Genomic DNA, 22,772 nt, shown 5'->3' with positions numbered 1-22,772 from the left:
TCCCTGAAAGCCCAGGCCTCTTCCCACCATTATTATCTTGTCAGACGATGAAAACAGCTAGGTAACAATGCTTCTCTCTTAATGCCTTCCCACAGCTCTGCTCTGAGGCAAACCACTGCAGAACTACAGGTACTGAACCTGGGCAAATTAAACAGCTCACATCAACAATGCAGTAGGGCAGATGGTGTGGAGGGTATAATTGGTCCAACTGGCTCAGACAGTTACATTATAATGCTGCCAACATCAAGGTTGTGGGTTTAGTCCCTCGCATGGGCCATGTGAATTAAACATACAGTGCCTTCAGAAAGTATTCATACCCCTTGACTTATTCCACATTGTTTTATTACAGCCTGAATTCAAAATGGATTAAATATAACTTTTTCCTCACCCATCGACACACAATACCCTATAATGACAAAGTGAAAACATGTTTATTTTTATTTTTATGAAATACACAAATATTTCATACACATAAGTATTCACAACCCTGAGTCAATACAGTACATGTTAAAATCGCCAGCGGTTACGGCTGTGAGTCTTTCTGGGTAAGGCTCTACGAGCTTTCCACACTTGGATTGTACAATATTTGCACATTATTCTTTAAAATAATTATTCGAGCTCTGTCAAGTTGGTTGTTTATCATCGCTAGACAGCCATTTAAGTCTTGCCATATATTTTCAAGCAAAAAAAATGTAAAAAATGTAACCAGGCCACTCAGGAACATTCAATGTTGTCTTGGGAAGCAACTCCAGTGTATATTTGGCCTTGTGTTTAGGATAATGTCATGCTGAAAGGTGAATTTGTCTCCCAGTGTTTGTTAGAAAATAGACAACCAGGATTTCCTCTAGAATTGTGCTTAGCTATTCTGTTTATTTTTATCCTAAAAAACTCCGTAGTCCTTGCCGATGACAAGCATATCCATAACATGATGCCGCCACCATGCTTTAAAATATGAAGAGTGGTACTCGGTGATGTGTTGGATTTGCCCCAAACAGAACACTTGGTATTCAGGACATAAAGTTAATATATTTTTCCCAATTTGTTGCTGTTTTACTTTACTGCCTTATTGCAAACAGGATGCATGTTTTGGAATATTTTTATTCTGTAGAGGCTTCCTTTTCACTCTGTCAATTAGGTTAGTATTGTGTAGTAACTACAATGTTGTTGATCCATCCTCAGTTTTCACCTATCACAGCCATTAAACACCCTCTAACTGTTTTAAAGTCACCATTGGCCTCATGGTGAAATCCTAAAGCAGTTTCCTTCCTCTCCAGCTACTGAGTTAGGAAAGACGCCTGTATCTTTGTAGTGATTGGGTGTAGAAAAGCAACTTCACCATGCCCAAAGGGATATTCAATGTCTGCCCTTCTTGGCGAGGCTTTGGAAAACCTCCCTAGTTTTTGTGGTTAAATCTGTGTTTGAAATTCACTGCTCAACTGAGGGACCTTACATGTATGTGTGGGGTACAGAGTTGAGGTTTTCAAAAATCATGTTAAACACTATTCCACACAGAGTTAATTGAACTTATTATTTGACTTGTTAAGCAAACATTTACTCCTGAACATATTTAGGCTTGCCATAACAAATTGGTTGAATACTTATTCACTCGTTTTTATTCATTTGTACTTTGACATTGTGAGGTATTGTGTTTAGGCCAGTGTCAGCAAATTTCTATTTAATCAATTTTAGATTCAGGCTATAACACAACAAAATGTGGAACAAGTCAAGGGGCGTAAATACTTTCTGGAGTTGCTGTATGCGTTTACACACTTCTCAAGTGTGACCCGGACATTTAATATGAATAATTCAGCCTTTAAATATACATTTGAACCCATAGACAATAAGACGTCACACTGATTTCTGTGTTGTGTAAGGTTCTGTGGCATATATCAGGAGACTGAAAAGATTTGGCATTTGTCCCCAGATCCTCAAAACATTCTACAGCTGCACCATCGAGAGCATCCTGAATGGTTGCATCACCGCCTGGTATGGAAACTGCTCGGCATCTGACAGTAAGGTGCTACAGAGGCTAGTGCCTACTGCCGTGTATGTCACTGGGGCCAAGCTTCCTGCCATCCAGGACATACATATATATATATATATACATATATATATATACATATATATATATACATATATATATATACATATATATATATACATATATATATATATATACATATATATATACATATATACATATATACATATATACATATATACATATATACATATATACATATATACATATATACATATATACATATATACATATATACATATATACATATATACATATATACATATATACATATATACATACATATACATACATATACATACATATATATATATATATATATATATATATATATATATATACACATATATATACATATATACACATATATATACATATACATACATATACATATACATATATATACATATATACATATATATATATATATACATATATACATATATATATTTATACATATATATATACATATATACATATATACACATATATATATATACACACACACACACACAGCGGTGTCAGATGAAGTCCCAAAAAATTATCAAAAACTCCAGTCACCCAAGTCATAGACTGTTCTCTCTGCTACTGCATGACAAGCGGTACCAGAGCGCCAAGTCTAAAAGGTTCCTTAACAGCTTCTACCCCAAATCCATAAGACTTCACAGCTTCTAACCCCCAATCCACCCCCCCCCCCCTTTTACACTGCTGCTACTCATTGTTCATTATCTAGGCATAGTCACTTTACATGTACAAATTACATCAACTAACCTGTAGCCCGCACATTGACTCAGTATCGGAACTCCCTGTATATGTCCTTGTTATTGTAATTTTGTAACTTTTTATTTTTTTACTTAAGAAAATATTAAAAATAAATCAAAATAAGTGAAAATAAAATGAAGTCTATTTCTTGACCTGCATTGTTGGTTAAGGGCTTGTAATAAGCATTTTACGGTAAGGTTTTATTCGGCGCATGATAAATACAATTTCATTTGATTTGACATACAGTTGCAGTACATTTGTGCAAGTATATTGAATGTTACAACTTCTCTATATACGCCTCTGTGTGTATCATCAATGTCATACTCCCATACCCGACTCTTCAAAGTCCTGGTTGGCCATGTTCCAGGTGTCTCTGATGTGCAGTAGGCTGGCCTCCATGGCCCTCAGGTCCACTTCGGGGCAATTACACTGGGGAAAGCCTGGGCTGCAGCGGCACCAACAGTCATTGTCTCGGCACACAAACTGACCCTCCACGTTACAGCCGATGTAGCTCAGAGCAGCCTGGACGAACCGGACCCTCAGGTACTCTGGTAGGATGGCCTGGAGACCTGAGGAGAGGACATGGTACAGTTTATATATGACAACACTGGCTAAACTTCAAGACAAATTACTGTAATAATGTAAACTAGACTCAAATACTGTATTAACTATAGACTTTCTACTGTAAGTTACTATAGGACAGAAGAGGTATTTTCTGGTCACTTTATAGATACATTTCCACTGGCTTGTTCATATATGTCTACAAATCCCTGTGATCCACTTAGGAATCCAGAGGTTCCGTTTCCAATGCCAGACAAAGAGGAATTGAAGCTAAATTCCTTCTGACACTCTGGTGCCTCTTGTCTAACGTTTGGCAGAGAATATAAACTGTGACAATTCCATCAGAATGTCTGGGTGGGTTCAATTATGGATGGCCGACCTTGCAGATTAATCTTGTTTTCAGGGCTCTGAACCAGAACAGAGCTGACTGAGTCCAGGTTGTCATAGTTACTGCATCCAAGAGGGCCCGTCCTGGTTTCAGTCACCTAGCGGGAAAGACAGAGGCACATGGCAATACTCCACTACACTGTAAAAGAGAGCCACTAAAGGTCATAAAAAATGTAGGGATGCAGAGCTGAATGTCATGTGGAATGAGATCAACAACAAGAGTATGCTCACTCAGATCCTACCATGTGTACTTCCACAGGACTAAATATTTTATACCTTATTGAGACACGTTTAAATGTTCACATTACAACAAACATTACAAGTAGTAGTACAGTAGTTCAGTTGTTTGCTGTATGATGCAACACCAAGGTTGTGCATTTAGACATATCCACTATTCAGTATAGTCTGTTAGATGATAATTCTCTGTTCAGAGGCCACATTATGTTATATCCAAAAAGTATAGTACATGAATAAGCTTAAGGGTGAGAGGTGGTTTCTTGTCTACTCAGAGAAAGCGATGATGACATACAGTAGCAATGCAACCAAAAAACACTGTCATCTGACAAGGGAGAGAATAATGTGGAGTCTGCAAAAAAGTAAAAGAAAGAACTACGTATGAAGAACTATTTTCGGTGGCAGCTTCCAATTATGTTTTAAGTCTTGAAAGATGCAGTTACATGCAAGCCTGGCAGACATATCACTAGATTCACGCTGACAAATGAGAAAGACACTGGATCTCTTCTCCTCTGGGTAAGCGGTTAGATCGTTCACAATCACAGCTCAATCCTCCTTGACAAAAGGATGATTTAAAGCTCCCATATATCAAGGTTTCTCTGCCACCATTCCAAGTCTGGCAGCCTGTGGGCCCATCCATCTCCCTCCTCGTCACTTGCAAGTTATTCTCCCCTAATGCCACAGTGGCTCCTTCTTTTAATATTTTCCCAAAGGGCCAATAAAAGTAACCACATCACCAGTGTAGATCAATGAGGAACTATGGTTCTACATTCAGAAGAAAGGGGACACCTTCCTTTCCCTCTGTGGGCAGAAAAGTTGTCTTTCTTTGACACCTACTTTAATGTCACTGTGAAAACAGAGGGAAGGGTGAGACACAGGAAAGAAAATGAAGAACAAACTTAACTGTATCAAAAAGGTATGCATTCAAAGCATGAATACACCAGAACCATGACCAACCTTCATACATAAGCAGCAGTGATTCATTATATGATAATCACAAAATATTATTTTCCATTTTTCATTCAACATTGAGGTTTTAGTTACTTTGAAATGGAGGGGGGAAGAGGGTTGAGAAAGAGAGAATAAAAACCTAAACTTCAGCAGGCCTATCGACGGCATTTCCATTATTTTTTTTATTGATGCTTCGACGAAAATAATTAAAATCCGAGAAATGTCTAGAGGGATGGGCAGATAAATTTCTAACACAGACAGATGTCCAACTTAAAGGGAAATGTTTTAATTTAAATCTGGATTTTCTATGCATAGCAATGAGAACATCTGCAACAAGGACCAAGTGAAGCCGAGCATACGCACACTTAAATCCATTTCTTATAGAAAGGACCCCCCCCCCAAAAAAAGAAGTCTTAACAGTTGTTTGTATAAAAGTATGTTCAGTAACTTATTGGGACTTTGGTGGATAGAAAAATGTAAATGAGGTGGAGGAGAGAGAGCGAGCGGGGGATGTATTAATATGCCATAATCGAGTGCTGACTATCAGAAATTCGAACAGCTGCATTTAATGGGACTGGCGACTGCTCTTAAAGGCTTTCCTGGAATAGGAATGTGCTGCTTGGTTATGTGATGGAGACATGTCTGGTATGCATCATCATATTCTACATTTAAGTAATTCAGCAGACGCTCTTATCCAAACCAAGTAACAGTAGTGTGTGCATATTTTTTAAAACTTTGTACTGGTCCCTGGTGGGACTCAAACCCACAACCCTGGCATTGCAAGCGCAATGATCTACCAAACTGAGCCACATGAGACTTGATATACGGGAACAGCACTCACTCATAGTATGGATGCTTCTTCTGATTAAGGCAGAGACCAGAGTCCCCTGTCCTGCCTCAGCCAAAGAATCTGCCCCTGGGGAATTGTTTAAAGGTCTTGCAAGTGTTTAGTGTTTGGGAATAGCTAATGGTTTAAAGCGAGAATGAAAATATAAGCATATCCCAAGTGCTCCAAAGCAATGCAGGAACAACGCTTGTATACTTTTATATGCATGGTGCAATGCCTCAAATGACAAGGAAGCTCAATTATTTTCTAAATGCAAGCATTATTAATATTATTATTATAGCACTAAGGCAAAGGCATGGAAACTGTTGAAGATCATGCCTTCTGTTAATTCCACCTATGAGTAATTCCACAAAAGCAGAATATAATACATAAAATGCCAGTAAGTGAGCCCCAGATGTCAGATATTTAAATAATAATGGGTATTAAGAGGCCTATACACCAGCCTGTTAAAAAAGTATGGAATGGCATTAATGTTTGGGACCGGCGCTTCTTTGGAAATTGCTTTTTTCACGGCACCACAGAGAATCGTCCTGTTTTTAATCACTAGGCATAGCCTTAGTAGATGCAGCATATCCCCATTTGCATCCTAGATGTGTTTACGCGTGTTTAGACATTCTTTGAGGATTCCGGCAAGATGTTTTAAAACCACTTTGTTGCACTGGCTTACACTACGATGTCAACCAGAGCTGGGGATCAGCTTATCGACTTGAAGAGAGAAAAAATAAACTAGCATGAGATTATATTTGTGCCCCCTAAATAAATGGAGGCTCATTGAAATCCGCAGGGGAGCAGCAGAGGACCTTTAAGAGAAGAAAGTAGGAGTTAATACTGTGGCAAGGCAAACTATGATATGCTGTTTTTTTAGATGGGAGTCTGTTTCCCAACTTGGATGGGGCTGAGAGAGAGACTCCTTTTGATTTGGAACAAATTATCGTCCCTCTTCCCTTCTCTCAGAGCTTAATAATTCTGGTGCTCTTGGCAGACAATGTTGCAGAGAGAGGAAACAGAGCTGGCTAAAGGTTAAGATTACTCACAACTTGCATATTAGTAGCTTGACTGACGATGACCCAGACAGAGGTTAAAGGGTAAGTGAAGCCAACTGCAGCTCATTCCTTTATCTAATTTGTAAAGTTCTCCCAGAGTATATAAGACCTTGATAGAAAATAACAAACTTCCTCTTGTTTTTACATCTGAGGGTGTCTTTTTCTTGAGGGGGAGGACATGGCAAAATGTTAAAGAGGACAACAATATAATAACGAAGATGACAACATCTGTATGAAATGGATAATTCATTGATACACAAGGGATAAAACAAGACAGCATTTTTTTATTTATCCACATCAAATCTGTTCTACATCGTGAACAACTGCAACCATATTTTCTCACTAGATTTCCAAAGCTCAGCCTCAACAAATTATCTTTATTCCCCTACAAATGAACCATAAGAGGACATGAATGACTAAACACTGCAGTAGCAAGGCAGCAAATTGGGTCAAAAACACTCATGTCCTCTCCCCATCGATGGCTAGTTGTTTTTCAGGCTAATTGTAATAAACCTTAGTAGAAACGGACCTGGGTTGTAAATCAAACTTTAACCACTTGATTTATGTCCACCCAGCACTGTTAGTATCTCCTGTCAGTGTTTCTTGCTCGCTGGTAGGTTAAAGCACCGATTATTACAGATGGCAGAACCCCAGTATTCTTTATACGTCTTCTATTCATTAGCGTGACACCTTAACTCATACCCAAAATGGCTGACAAATGGGGCAAGCCCTCTAAGAAATTGTTGAAATAGAACCGAGGATTCATCACTCTGATGCGTAATTGTAGAGGCACCACTTCCCTTCGCCTCCCCTCTTTATCTTTTTCATTTTTCCTTTCCCTTTAGTGTTATAGCTATAGCTCCTACATTATACCAGTACAACAGGCTTTTCTCCTCCTGAAATCTGTTGTCCGGTGCCCTCTTTCTAAGAGATGCTTTTGTTTTGCCATCCGTCTTCATCTTGACGAGGTAAAAAACCATGGCCTGAATTAAAGGCAGCTGATGCTGTGAATATTTCACATCAGTCACCTGAAACTGCCTCCTAAACAAATGCACCTCAGAGGACTTCTGCTCCATTCATCTCAATCAGACGATTTTAGCAGCACTTTGTCCACGAGAACGCTGCCAACAAAGCCATGATGTGTCCCGTTGCCAATTCACTTTAAGGAATATATGGCCTTATCTGTCTGTGGTGGCCAAAGATGGGATAGCACTGGGAAAAGTCAATGATAAACAGATGGATGCTTTCAAACTACAAGTGAGTTTATAACTCTACATCATCTTAGATAATGTTCAAAATCAATGTTGAACTGTACAATTGTGTCAGGTATGACTGTCACGTGTATTTTAGCACACACCTACTCCCCTCCCCCACATTCTTTAGAAGTTGGTCCCCAAACCTCAAGATGTACAAAACAGTCTAGCAGTCCAGTTTTAACCAATCACTTCTAAATAAATGTAAATTCGACACCAGTGGCTCACCAGCTGGTGAAACACTGCTCTCATACAAGGTGTCTATACATGGGAAATTCCTCAATGATAATCCTCTCATTGCCACAGGTACATGTAAACAAATTACAGGCTCACATGGAAACGAATTACCCCGAATACGGAGTCTGACAAACATGTCCTGCTGTGCAAAGGGCAAACTCAGCCGATCACACTCATTACTCAGTAATAATGACTGACACAGTGATTAATGGACCCAGCTAGAGGGCTCTGGGAATGAATGTGTGTGTGTGGGGGGGGGGGGGGGGGGGGGGGGGCATGGATGCAATCTGGATGTGGTGCAGCTTGTAGGATTACCTTAATGGCTGTGGATGCTATCTGGATGTGGTGCAGCTTGCGCAGGGTGCTCTCTCTGTCGATGAAGTAAGAGGCAGCCAGTTGGTGCAGGGCCTCTAGAGTCACGGCTGTACCGTTGGCCTCTCTCGTCTCCACCGTTCTACTCAACCTCCGCTTGTCCACAAAGATCATTAATGACTCCTCCCCTAAACACACAGAGTGGAGCAGAATATTCACAGCGAACTGGGCTGGGGAATAGAACAACACATTCAATATGACACCTTTACAGCAAAGAGAGAATTTACTGTTTGCGTTTCTGAAGCTGAGCATCAGCAGCATACAGAGGATTGGGTTAAAAGAACACCAATAAATACATATTATTCTTACCCCCCAGGGTGGCTGAGAGCAGGAAGTGTGTTCCGTACTTCCTGATGATGCTGTCTGTAATGGAGCTGAGGCTGGGCCGTCTGCCCAGGTGCCTGATGGTCTGGAGGAACTCTGGGTCCAGGGGCAGGGCCAGACCATTGTTGTCCTGTCTCTCTAGAGCCAGGCTGTTCACTTTCCAGCGGCCAAACTCCCTGCAATGTCACAGACACACATTAGCACACACAGACACACACATTAACAAACACAGGCAGCGATGCACATGCACCCCACCCACCCACACACAGCAGGCTTCATTTGCAAACACCCTCTTTCATAGTCATAGTGAAGACAGAGGAAAAAGTTCTCAAGAGGATGTTACAGCCAGTCAACAGCCTTGCCCTGTGTGAGGAGACTCATTTTTAGATTCAGGCAATGCTGGGTGGGAAATGTGTCTGCACGCCATGACATCTCCGGTGCCATTTCTTAAAATATGAACAGTGCCATGCTGTTTACACTGTTCTGAGAAGGTCTCTCTCGCTCTCTTTCTCTCCGAGAGCACAAGGCTCCCCATCATTACACACACCTGCCTCTCCCCCCCATTACACAAATCAGCGATTATTGGACTCAATCACCTCTGTCATTACCTCCCCTATGTCTGTCTGTTCCCCCGCACTGTTTCCTGCTTCAGCATTGATTGTCATATGTCCTTGTCCTGACGCTGTTCCTGTCTTGTTCGATGTCTGTTTCGATTAAATGTTTGACTCCCCGTACCTGCTCCTCTACTCCAGCGTCGGTCCTTACAGATTACCATGCAGCTCAAACAGCCCATAATAACCAGGCTTCAGTGGTCAAGCCTATTATGGAGAGAAAGGATCAATGTAAAACTGTCAGAAATTAGTGCTGTGGATTTTAATGGAATAACAATGGAGGTGATCTACTGTGGGTCGGAATAGTTTATCAGTTCTGTCGTGGAACAATCAGGGAAAACACACGGGCACGCACCCGCACACATGCTCAAGAGTCCACAGTAGCTGTCAATCAAAAACTTAGCTGGAAAAGTCCCCCCAGAGAAGAAAAACACATAAAAAAGTAGCCAACAGGAATCAGCTAATTATGGCATGTTTCACGATGCCGTTTTTCCATAACAAGGGTCAATTACTGGTATTCCTGCCACTGAGCCGTGGGGGAGAGAAGGAGGGAGCGAGTAGAGCAGCGCTTAACCGTGATCGACACAAAGCCTTGCCAGGCTTGTTGATGTTTTATTTTTTATTTTATTTTATCTAACCTTTATTTAACCAGGTAGGCTAGTTGAAACACAGTTCTCATTTGCAACTGCGACCTGGCCAAGATAAAGCATAGCAGTGTGAGCAGACAACAAAGAGTTACACATGGAGTAAACAATTAACAAGTCAATAACACAGTAGAAAACAAAGGGGGAGTCTATATACAATGTGTGCAGAAGGCATGAGGAGGTAGGCAAATAATTACAATTTTGCAGATTAACACTGGGGTGAATGAATGATCAGATGGTCATGTACAGGTAGAGATATTGGTGTGCAAAAGAGCAGAAAAGTAAATAAATAAAAACAGTATGGGGATGAGGTAGGTGAAAAAGGGTGGGCTATTTACCAATAGACTATGTACAGCTGCAGCGATCGGTTAGCTGCTCAGATAGCTGATGTTTGAAGTTGGTGAGGGAGATAAGTCTCCAACTTCAGCAATTTTTGCAATTCGTTCCAGTCACAGGCAGCAGAGTACTGGATGTACAGTTAAGGATGCTGGTTAGCAAGGGCACACACAAACACCCTAGCGAGTTAGCTAGCATTAGCACTGGGCAATTCCACCACAGGCCCCCTGTAGGGATGCTAGGACACTCACGGCTTTATTTATTTAAAAAAATACAATTTTAAAGAATGCAATGGTAAATCTTAGCACTGGCAGTAGTGCCATAGGTCAGGCGGTGTGTCAGAAATATTTTTGCTATTTTCACAGTGGGAATTATGGATGCAGTAGCTGGCAGTGACACATAAGGGCTTGACCCCTCACTGCCCAATCAGAACGTGCTCCATGTCTAAATACAGTACGTGGTTGCTTTAAGTTGTGTATTAACAGTCTTATGTATTGCATTGTTTTCAACTCCAATTCAAACATTAGTATGCTGTAGTCTAGTTTATAAAATACCCTACAGAAACAAAATAACAAAAAATGTAAGCCAATCCCATATTTGCTAAATAGCCTATTGTGGTAAACCGTGGGGTGTTGGGTTGAATGTTCAGAGATTGACACAGAGACAGGGAGGCGTTAATCAGAAAAACAACTTTACTTAAGACAGAAAATAAATATATCAAAGAAATTACTTCGGTTTTGCTCGGTCTTCCATCTCTCTTTATACCAGTGTCCGTCTCTCTCCCTTCTCTCCCGCGGTGTGCCATCGTGCTCCTTTTATTTAGCCTCCACAGCTGGTTGGCACTTTCCTCTAATTACCTCCACTTAGCTGTCCATGTCGGTGTGCCCAGCTCCCGGAATCCCAGCAGAGGGAGCCAACATTGCCTCACGTACGTCCGACCATCCCCTGGGGTAGACCTCCTGGGATACCACACACCACCCCCCCTTAGCCCTGACTGGGAGGGAGGCATGCTCAGGGCTAGGTTTGCATCCCTCCTGGATAGGGAGTCCGCATTGCTGTGCTGGGCCCCCAACCTGTGGATGACAGAGAGAATCCCTGTAAGGACAGGAACCAGCGGGTGACACGGTCATTCGTGTCCTTACCTCGTGCTATCCACACGAGCGGGGCATGGTCAGTAATCAAGGTGAACTTCCTCCCGGGAAGGTAATAATTGAGGGTGTCGAGGGCCCACTTCTCGGCAAGGCACTCCTTCTCGACAATTGAGTATTTCCTCTCCCTCGGGAGGAGCTTCCTGCTGACATACATGATGGGGTGCTCCTCGCCTTCCTGCTCTTGGGACAAAACGGCCCCTACCCCGGTGTCAGACGCGTCTGTCTGGACCAGGAGAGTTTGAGAAGTCCGGGGTGACGAGTACCAGGTGCGAACATAGCGCATACTTCAGGGCCTGGAAAGCCGCCTCTGTGTCCTCCATCCATCGCACCGTCTGGAGTAGTCGTGCCTTTGTTAAATCTGTCAGGGGAGAAGCTATTGCATCAAAGTTAGGTACAAATCTACTGTAGTAGCCTGCTAACCCCAGGAATGACTTTACCTGCCTCTTCGTTCGGGGGACCGGCCATCCTTAATGGCAGCAATTCTTTTTCTTGGGGTTTCACATTTCCCCTCCCGATCTGATATCCCAGGCACTCCACTTCGGCGTAGCACAGCTTGCACTTGTGGGGGTTCGCGATCAGACCTGCATCCCTTAGCGCATCAACCACAGCCTGTAACTTGCAGATGTGCACAGTGACAATTGGGAGTCACAATTATGTCATCTAGATAAGCCGCTGCGTACTCACTGTGCGGCCACAAACTCGGTCCATGAGCCGCTGAAATGTTGCTGGTGCCCCGTGGAGCCCGAAAGGCAGAACCCGGTAGTGGTATAGCCCCCCCGGGTTGGAGAAGGCAGTCTTCTCCCGGAAGGCCGCTACCAGTGGCACCTGCCAGTACCCCTTCGTTAGGTCCAAGGTCCTGACGTATCTCGCTGTCCCCAAGTGGTCGATCAGTTCGTCCACCCAGGGCATGGGGTAGGCATCAAACTTACTGATCTCGTTCAGACCCCGGAAGTCATTACAGAAGCGAATGGATCCGTCCAGTTTCGGAACCAGCACTATGGGGCTACACCACTCACTGAGACTCCTCCAGTACCCCCATTTCTAACATTGTTGTCACTTCCCGCTGGACCACCACCCTCCGGGCTTCTGGTATTTGGTATGGCCGTTTACGCACTTTTTCCTCTCGGAACAGTGTGGATCTGATGTTCCACGATGTTCGTGGGGGTCGGCTGCTCTTCCCAGACCTCCTTGGCTAGGTCCAGCAGCCCGCGGGGCCGACGGCCATACAGGAGCTCAAAAGGGGGAGAACCCCGTGGATGCTTTGGGTACCTCACGCACTGAAAACATCAGGTGGGGCAGCAGCTGGTCCCAGTTCCTCCAGTCTCTCTCGATGACCTTCTTCAGCATGTTTCAGGGTCTTATTGAAGCGTTCCACCAGCCCATCGGTTTGTGGATGGTACACACTGGTCCTCACTTGTTTGATTCGTAACAGATTGCAGACATCCTTCATCACACAAGACATGAACACAGTGCCCTGTCTGTCAGGATTTCCTGCAGAATCCCCACCTGGCTGAATAAATGGAAGAGCTCCCGTGCGATACCTTTGGATGCCACCGTGCGTAGCGGTATTGCCTCAGGATAACGGGTGGTGTAAGCCATGAATACCAGGATGTTTTGGTGTCCCCTCGCAGTCTTCACCAACGGACCCACCAGATCGATTGCCAACCGCTCGAATGGCACTCCTATAATGGGCAAGGGAACCAAAGGGTTTCAATATTGCACCCTCGGAGCTGTGATCTGGCACTCCGGGCAACCACGGCAGTAGTCCTCCATGGCGCGTTTGACTCCGGGCCAGTGGAACCGGTTCCCGATCCGCTCCCTGGTTTTCTCCACCCCCAGGTGTTCCCCAAGCAGGTGGGTGTAGTCAAGCTGCAACACAGTCCTAACATACTGGCTGGGTATGAGTAATAAGTCTTTGGTCTGCCCATTATGCTTTACTACCTGATACAATAAATTATGCTTAATTGCGAAGTGGGGGTAGCACCAATCACTTAACCCAGGTAACAGTACGCCATCCACCGGCATCACCTGGGCCCTAGCGTTCTGGAGATTTGGGTCTTCTAATTGGGCCATCCCGAACTGACCCATGAGGATTCCCATGTTGGGAGGTCCGTCCACTCCATAAAGTGTAGCCTGAGGTCTTCCTTGCACAGTGGCTCGCTTGCCGGAGCGGGGTCGTCTCCCTTCTCCGGCTCCGACTCAGGCCCAGTGGACACCTCTTGTGGCGGGGGTTAAGTGGCACACGCCACAGTCTCTTTTCCTTTTCTTCCTTCCTTCCGTGCTCACCTCCCCAGGTCTCTCCTCCACAGTGCCTGGAAGAGAGGGCGGTCTCGACCGAGGAGAAAGGACACTGGTAGGTTAGGTACAGCTCCCACGCGCATTTGGCACTCCCCCTTTGGGGTGGTTATCCTCACGGCCACCATTGGGTACCTCTTCGTGTCCCCATGTACACAGGATACTCACCTCCTCGTCCCCTTGTTCCTCCTTCCCCTCTCACGTGAGCCACTGCGGGTGGGCCAGGGTCACCATGCTACCGGAGTCCAGCAGAGCGCTGGTGTCGATGCCATCGATTTGTACCGGAACCATCGGAGGGGCCGTCTCGGTGTGCGCCCAACAGGAGGTGACGTAACTCGCCATCCGGGTTATCCCCGAGCTGGGAGGTGCGGAGGGCATGGCCTCCTCCCAGCCAGCTCACTACTCTCATAGCAGCATCTCTGATCGGGGTCCAGCAGCTGCCGGCGTCGTCAGTTTGGGTCACCCTCCCGCTTCACAGCCTCGGCTGGTCCCGTCCAGGCCCCCTCCGCTCCTGGTCTCTCTTTGTGTTGGTCGACCCCCTTGCCGTGTCTCCTCTCTATGCTCGGGCCCCTCTCAGCAGGTCCTGTGTGTTCTGGTGAATTTCCACCACTGTCAGCAATTCCTCCAGGCTCTTGGGGTTCTACATGCTCACCGTCTTCTTCATCTCGTAGGGCAGGCCCCGAAAGTATTTATCCAGCACGGGTTTGTCGAGCATCGGGAGGGGTCAAAGGCCCAGTCGTGGACTAATTGTTTACGGCGTGTGAGATTGAACCCATAATGGCTTAGTATCTCCCGTTTGAGTCCCTCATAATTCGCGGCCTGGTCAGTGTTCAAATCAAAGTAGGCCTTCCCAGAGAGGTAGGGTGCCAACAGGCTGGCCCACTGGGGCTTGGGCCATCCTTCCCGCTGTGCCGTCCTCTCGAAGGTTCACAGATACGACTGCACGTCATCTTCCTCCCTGAACTGAACGAAAAGAACTGATTCGGGCCAGACTCCTGAGCCCTCCCAACCTTCAACTGGGCTACCTCCGCTACAAGTCTGCGGTTTTGTTGGTGCTGCTCCTCCAGCGCTTGCTCCTGGAGAGCCTGTTGCTTCTGCTGGCTGAGGATGACCTGAGCCGCCAGCTCCTCCATGGTTATCTCCGCACACTCGACCCCACGGCACCTAAATCTATTTAGTTGCCCGCATTCTCCACCATATGTGGTAAACCGTGGGGTGTTGGGTTGAGCATGCAGAGATTGACACAGAGACAGGGAGACATTAGTCAGAAAAACAACTTTACTTAATTAAGACAGAAAATAAATATATCAAAGAAATAACTTCGGTTTTGCTCGGTCTTCCTTCTCTCTCTCTAAACCGGTGTCCGTCTCTCTCCCTTCTCTCCCGTAGTGTGCCATCGTGCTCCTTTTATTTAGCCTCCACAGCTGGTTGGCACTTTCCTCTAATTACTTCTACTTAGCTGTCCATGTCGGGGTGCCCAGCTCCTGTATTCCCAGCAGAGGGAGCCAACATCGCCTCACGTACCTCCCCTCTATTACCATCCCCCGGGGTAGACCTCCTGGGATACCATACTATGTTGAACATGTTTGAAGTCTATATTGTTCTAAGTAATTGCATGGCTTCAATAGGCCTATGAAAATATATTGTTTAACATAGCATTCCACTAATATAGGGGCTAGGCCTACTGTAAATTACATTATGTCTCAGCCATGGACATGCCAAACGTGGTCAATAAGCAAGAAATTCACTATTGATAAGACCAACAAAAAAGTGAATAATTGTAATTAAATTCCATTAAAAAAATTCAACAACTTGTTTTAAATAGGCCATGTCCAAATACAGTTACAGGCACCATACTGTAATTGCGCCACGTGGGCATATACTGTAATATTAATCAAGGCAACTTAGTCTGAAGGGTTTTACAAACATCCAAACTTTTCACAGGAGCTGGACATAGATTCAATATCCCCAACCCCCAGAGTCTATTGATGACCAGTGCATCAATATAAGTAACATAATAAAAATATCCCCATCAAAATCTGTTAGTTTAACCTAAAAAAATATAGGTTCTTTGCAGGGTCTCAATTCACTGCATCCTCCTAAAGTATGTCGCCCTTCCACATCTGTGGTAGAAAGTGGCAGAGTCTTCTCACTAAACCATCTGAACGGTTTGGCCTACAAACTAATATGACCCCACAGTAGAAAGGGGTTGACTCTCACAAATACAATGGTATCCTCCGTTTGAATAGGCCTCTCCGCTCTACGACTATCTAAAGGTAACCCATACAAATTAATGGAAGTACGGAGGTAGTTTTGACAATAAGGGGTTAAATGTGTAATCAATAAAAATATTTTAAAAAAGGTTAAAGAAGGACTTTTAAGCCTTGAGACATGGATTGTGTATCTGTGCAATTCAGAGGGAAAATGAAGAAAGAAAAAATATTTAAGTGCCTCTGAGCAGGATATGGTAGTAGGTGACAGGCACACCAGTTTAAGTGTCAAGACTGGACACCAACTTGGCACAACTGTGGGAAGCATGGATGTTTGTCCTAGCCATTGAATATTTCAGTTGCGCTGCCTAGAAATTGACAGTTTGGCACACATAATTTCACAGAAAACTCATTGTTACAGTAATTTCCTTTTTTTCTGGAAAATGAACACTTTTTAAAAATTACAGTAATCAGCTCTAATTTAAAATGTTTCCTGTAAAATAATGGTTTGTCTCAATTATAACAAATTATGGATTTTTTTTTAGGGAAATCATTCTATTTTAACATACTGTATGTAAATGTACTTTTACGTGGAAATCAGAGTCAAAACATTTAGTTCACTGTGAATAAAATAACAATTTAACAGTTATGGAAATACACAACCAAAATACAGTAACTTCTGATTAAAGTAGCGGTTTTAAGACCTAAATTAACTCAAACATATTGTAGACATACATTGTGTGCGTGTGTGTATCGGTTTGTCAATAACAGCTAGTGCGCAATGTCTAATATTAAATAAGTCTCAAGGTATTGCTCGCCTGAGGTAGAGTACCTTATGATAAGCTGTAGAGCACACCATCTACCAAGAGAGTTCTCATTTATATTATTCATAGCCATCTATTTACCATCACAAACCGATGTTGGCACTAAGACCGCACTCAACGAGCAATATAAGGCCCCAAGCAAACAAGAAAATGCTCATCAAGAAGCAGCATGCCTAGTGGCTGGGGACTTTAATGCAGGCAAACTTAAATCTGTTTTACCTAAATTCTACCAGCATGTCACGTGCAACCAGAACTTTTTTATTATATATATAAAAAAATAAAAATAAAAAAACTCTAGACCACCTTTACTCCACACACAGATACACATGCAAAGCTCTCCCTCACCCTCCATTTGGCAAATCTTACAATAATTATATCCTCCTAAATCCTGCTTACAAGCAAAAACTAAAGCAGGTAGTACCAGTGACTCGCTCAATATGGAAGGGTCAGATGACGCGGATGCTAAGCTACAGGACTGTTTTGCTAGCACAGACTGGAATATGTTCTGGGTTTTCATCCAATGGCATTGAGGAGTTTACCAACGTCATCAATAAGTGCATCAACAACATTGTCGCCACAGTGACTGTACACACATATCCCAACCAGAAGCCATGGATTACAGGCAACATACACATCGAGCTAAAGGCTAAAGCTGCCACTTTCAAGGAGTAAATTGTTTTTTATACTATCACCAGTAGTGGCTGTATACAGTCATGAGTAAAGCGGAAAACTCATCCATAGGCAGTGCTCCTAGTGGCCTTCATGCAGGGAAACTAATCTGTTTTACCTAATTTCTAACAGCATGTTAAATGTGCCACCAGACAAAAACAATTCTAGACCACATTTACTCCACACAGAGATGCGTACAAAGCTCTCCCTCACCCTCCAAATTTGGAGTAGCATCTGACAGCAGCGAAGATAAGTAACATATTTGAAATAATGCATGCAAGCTTAAAAATACATTAGAAAGATACACCACAATGTCAAAGAAAAAAGTGGAAATAAAAATCTATTTAACAATTTAGAAATGAAATATTTGTGTCATGTTGGCTGCTCACTGGAAGTTTCTCTTCAACGTTTTTATTTTCTCTTGCAAAGCCACAATTCTTATATGTCTACCTTGTGTGCATGCTCATTTTTAAAACATTTTTATTTAACCTTTAATTAACCAAGTAGGCCAGTTGAGAACAAGTTCTCATTTACAACTGCGACCTGGCCAAGATAAAGCAAAGCAGTGCGACAAAAACAACAGAGTTAAACATAAGCAAACACAGTCAATAACACAAAATAAAATAAAGATTTTTCTATGCATGTACAGTGTGTGTAAATAATATGGGGATGATGTAGTTGCGTGTGCCATTTACAGATTGGCTGTGTACAGGTACAGTGGGGGTAAGCTGCTCTGACAGCTGATGCTTAAAGTTAGAGAGGGAGATATAAGACTCCAGCTTCAGAGCTTTTTGCAATTCGTTCCAGTCATTGGCAGCAGAGAACTGGAAGGAAAGGCAGCCAAAGGAAGTGTTTGCTTTGGGGATGACCAGTGCAATATACATGCTGGAGCACGTGCTACGGGTGGGTGTTGTTATGGTGACCAGTGAGCTGAGATAAGGCAGGGCTTTAAATAGCAAAGACTTATAGATTACCTGAAGCCAATGGGTTTGGCGATGGATATGTAGTGAGGGCCAGCCAACGACAGCATACAGGTCGCAGTGGTGGGTAGTATATGGGGCTTTGGTGAAAAAAATGGATGGCACTGTGATAACTGGATGTAGTCTTTCTGAGTAGAGTGTTGGAGGCTATTTTGTAAATGACATCGCCGATGTCAAGGATCGGTAGGATAGTCCATGTTTGGCGGCATGAGTGAAGTAGGCTTTGTTGTGAAAAAGTAAGATGATTCCAGATTTAATTTTGGATTTGAGATGCTTAATGTGAGGCTTGAAGGAGAGTTTACAGTCTAACCAGACAACTAGATATTTGTGTCTGTCCACATATTCTAGAACCATCCAGAGTAGTGATGCTAGTCGGGCGGGAGGGTGCAGGCAGCAATTGGTTGAAGAGCATGCACTTAGTTTTACTAGCATTTAAAAGCAGTTGGAGGCCAGGGATGGAGTGTTGTATGGCGTTGAAGCTTATTTGGAGGTTTGTTAGCATAGTGTCCAAAGAAGGGCCAGACGCATACAGAATGATGTCATCTGGGTAGAGGTGGATCAGAGAATCACCAGCAGCAAGAGCAACATCATTGATATATCCTCTTTGGGCTGAGATCCCGCTAACGGGATCGATAAGACAACAGCCAGTGCAAGGCTCCAAATTCAAAACAGAAATCCCATAATTAAAATTCCTCAAACATACAAGTATTTGACACTATTTTAAAGATACACTTCATGTTAATCCCACCACGGTGTCCGATTTCAAAAAGTCTTTACAGCAAAAACAAACCAAACGATTATGTTGGGTCAGAGCCAAGGCACAGAATAACAGCTGTTTCCAGCCAAAGAGAGAGGAGTCACAAAAAGCAGAAATCGAGATAAATGTATCACTAACCTTTGAGGATCTTCATCAGATGACACTCATAGGACTTCATGTTACACAATACATGTATGTTTATGTTGATAAAGTTCTCAGTTTACATTTGCGCATTACGTTCAGAAGTTCCAAAACATCCGGTGATTTTGCAGAGAGCCACATCAATTTACAGAAATACTCATTATAAGCATTGATAAAAGATACAACTATTATGCACGGAATTATAGATACACTTCTCCTTTATGCAACCGCTGTGTCAGTTTTCAAAAAAACTTAACGTAAAAAGCACACCATGCTATAATCTGAGTACGGCGCTCAGAGACCAAAACAACCCAAACAGATATCTGCCATGTTGTGGAGTCAACAGAAGTCAGAAATAGCATTATAAATATTAACTTACCTTTGATTGATCTTCATCCGAATGCACCCCCAGGAATCCCAGTTCCACAATAAATGTTCGTTTTGTTCGATAATTACCATAATTTATGTCCAAATACCTCCTTTTTGTTAGCGCGTTCAGTCCAGTATTCCAAATTCATGAAGCACGATCACTAGGAGCAGACAAAAAGTTAAAAGGTTCTGTTACAGTTCGTAGAAATATGTCAAACGATGTATAGAATCAATCTTTAGGATGTTTTTAACATAAATCTTCAATAATGTTCCAACCGGAGAATTCCGGAATTGTCTGTAGAATTGCAATGGAACTCAAGCTAACTCTCACGCGAATGAGCGTGGCCAGCTCGTGGCTCTCTGGCAGACCTCTGACTCATTCCCCTCTCATTCGCTTCCAAGTCACAGTAGAAGCCTTAAACAAGGCTCTAAAGACTGTTGACGTCTCGTGGAAGCCTTATGAAGTGCACTGTATCGTCGATAGGCAATGAGTTGAAAACCTACAAGCCTCAGATTTCCCACTTCCTGGTTGGATGTTTTCAGGTTTATGCCTGCCTTACGAGTTCTGTTATACTCACAGATATCATTCAAACAGTTTTAGAAACGTCAGTGTTTTCTATCCCAATATAATAATATGCATATCTTAGCTTCTGGGACCGAGTAGCAGGCAGTTTACTCTGGGCACCTTTATTATCCAAGCTACTCAATACTGTCCCCGGACAACAGGCCCTCCGATTTGGCACACTGAACTCTATCTGAGAAGTAGTTGGTGAAACAGGCGATGCAGTCATTTGAGAAGCCAAGGCTATTGATTCTGCCGATAAGAATGCATTGATTGACAGAGTCGAAAGCCTTGGCAAGCTCGATGAAGAAGGATCTTGAGCGTAGCTGAGGTGCACCCACGACCATCTCGGAAACGAGATTGCATAGCGGAGAAGGTACTGTGGGATTCGAAATGGTCGGTGATCGGTTTATTAACTTTGCTTTCAAAGATTTTAGAAAGGCAGGTGTCATGACGTTGGCCTGTTGGGGAGGTTAATGACCCTCATAAATACCTTTCCCCTTTTCTCTCTCTCTACTTTATTAGAGTTTACTCTTGTATAGCCTTTGTAACATAGATAGTCTGGTAACAGCCACTGAGCGTTTTGAAGCACAAACACCAGGAGATTTGGTTGAAAGTTTACATCCATTCTCATAATAACGCGGCCACTGACAACTTGTACATAGGGTCCGAACTTTTAGTCTGCGCCTCGGGTACCAACACCACCCGTTGGTGGGGTGGGGGGTCTAGAGACTCAAATTGGGAGAATAGTAGCCCAGACCCATGAGCCTCATCGAGACGTTGGGTGGGTCGAGACTACAGACAACACCGTACGAGGCTGCCCGAGGATAAATCACATCTAGTTGTAAACTCCCCTATGAGAACAGTGAGGACAACTGGTCCCCCTGAGTACCAGTACCACAGACAATCCAGCAACACTCAGTAAAAGGATTAGTAACCTCACAAGTTAAATTGCTATTGATAATAGCGACATAGGAGTCAGAGTGTAACAAGAGGAAGGGAATCTCCATTGCACTCTTCCAATGGTTAACACACATGCCACTAATAAATAGAACCCTCCATACGAATGGTTCCATGCTTAGAGTACTTCCGTTGTCAGGTTAGCTCCTCTGTGGATAACATAGCTATGAAGTGGACTTCTTCATACCTACCGCCACTACAATAGTGGAAGACAGTGACTGGTAGTAAAACCACTACAGACTCCCTCGACACCAATTCTGACTGACCTCCAGGCATTGACCTGAAAACGACCTGACTACGTCAGACTCATTCTGAACAAGTTGTAATCTGCCAGAATACTTGGTTTTCTTCCCTTGACATGTGCGCTTGTGTAAGCAGAAACGCACATGAACAACGGAACATCCAATTAGGATTTATTTTAAGATCACTTAAGGATCCGAGAAAAATACCAGCCTTAGTAAAGTTGAACATTTATTTTGAGACCTTTGACTCTCCAGCTACAGTACTCACCAGTTGTTTTCTTTCCAGAAGTCCATAGGTCATCCCTGTAGACTGCCCAAAACTAGTGCCTTGCAGCTGTAGACTTATCATGTAGTTATCAACTTAGGATAGTACCCTAAGCAGCACCCCGGAAATGAGGAAAGACCTAGATATGACATTAGACAATGCCATGATAGGGTCATTTTGCCAAAACCATGGACGTGTATATAGGGTCGACCACCAGAGGGGAAAATGACACAGCGATCACCAACTGGACATCTGCTTCCCAGCCTTGAAGCGGACTTCTTCATTTGCAGACACCCTAACAGAGTCGACCACCAGAGGGGGGACTGCAACAGCGATCATCAACTGGACATCTGCTGCCCAGCCTTGGAGTGGACTTCTTCATCCCCAGAAACCCTACCCGGGTCGACCACCAGAGGGGGACCACAACGATGGTCCACAACCAGGAGAACCCATGGTCATTTTTATGTTGGTTTGCAAAATGCAGGTTAATCGCACGATTGAACCCAACATGGGGGGACTGTCATGACGTTGGCCTGTTGGGGGAGGTTTATGACCACCTTAAATACCTTTCCCCTTTTCTCTCACTCTACTTTATAGAGTTGACTCTTGTAAAGCCTTCGCAACATAGAGTCTGGTAACATCAAAAGATAGGAAACGTAACCATATTTCGGTAATCCAACCAGTTGAAAATATGCATTTGTACTTAATGAATATGATCTCAGATCAGTTATTGTCTGAGACATT

The 22,772-nt window shown here is 43.4% G+C and overlaps 1 protein-coding gene across 1 annotated transcript in view; it reads right to left on the bottom strand.

Moving 5' to 3' along the window:
• The window catches only part of LOC109902735 (BMP/retinoic acid-inducible neural-specific protein 3), a 65,554-nt gene that overhangs the window by 20,621 nt on the left and 22,161 nt on the right, over positions 1–22,772 (bottom strand). Inside the window, exons 3-6 of the mRNA XM_020499342.2 lie at positions 8,998–9,188; positions 8,632–8,816; positions 3,744–3,849; positions 3,136–3,372 (exon numbers count right to left, since the gene is read on the bottom strand). Of these exons, the coding sequence (XP_020354931.1) occupies positions 3,136–3,372; positions 3,744–3,849; positions 8,632–8,816; positions 8,998–9,188 (719 nt within the window). The remainder of the gene's footprint in view (positions 1–3,135; positions 3,373–3,743; positions 3,850–8,631; positions 8,817–8,997; positions 9,189–22,772) is intronic.

This window comes from Oncorhynchus kisutch, linkage group LG13 (genome assembly GCF_002021735.2).
Source record: "Oncorhynchus kisutch isolate 150728-3 linkage group LG13, Okis_V2, whole genome shotgun sequence".
Taxonomy (NCBI): domain Eukaryota; kingdom Metazoa; phylum Chordata; class Actinopteri; order Salmoniformes; family Salmonidae; genus Oncorhynchus; species Oncorhynchus kisutch.
The sequence above is the reverse complement of the archived record's forward strand: the minus strand, read 5'-3'. Positions and strand labels throughout refer to the sequence as shown.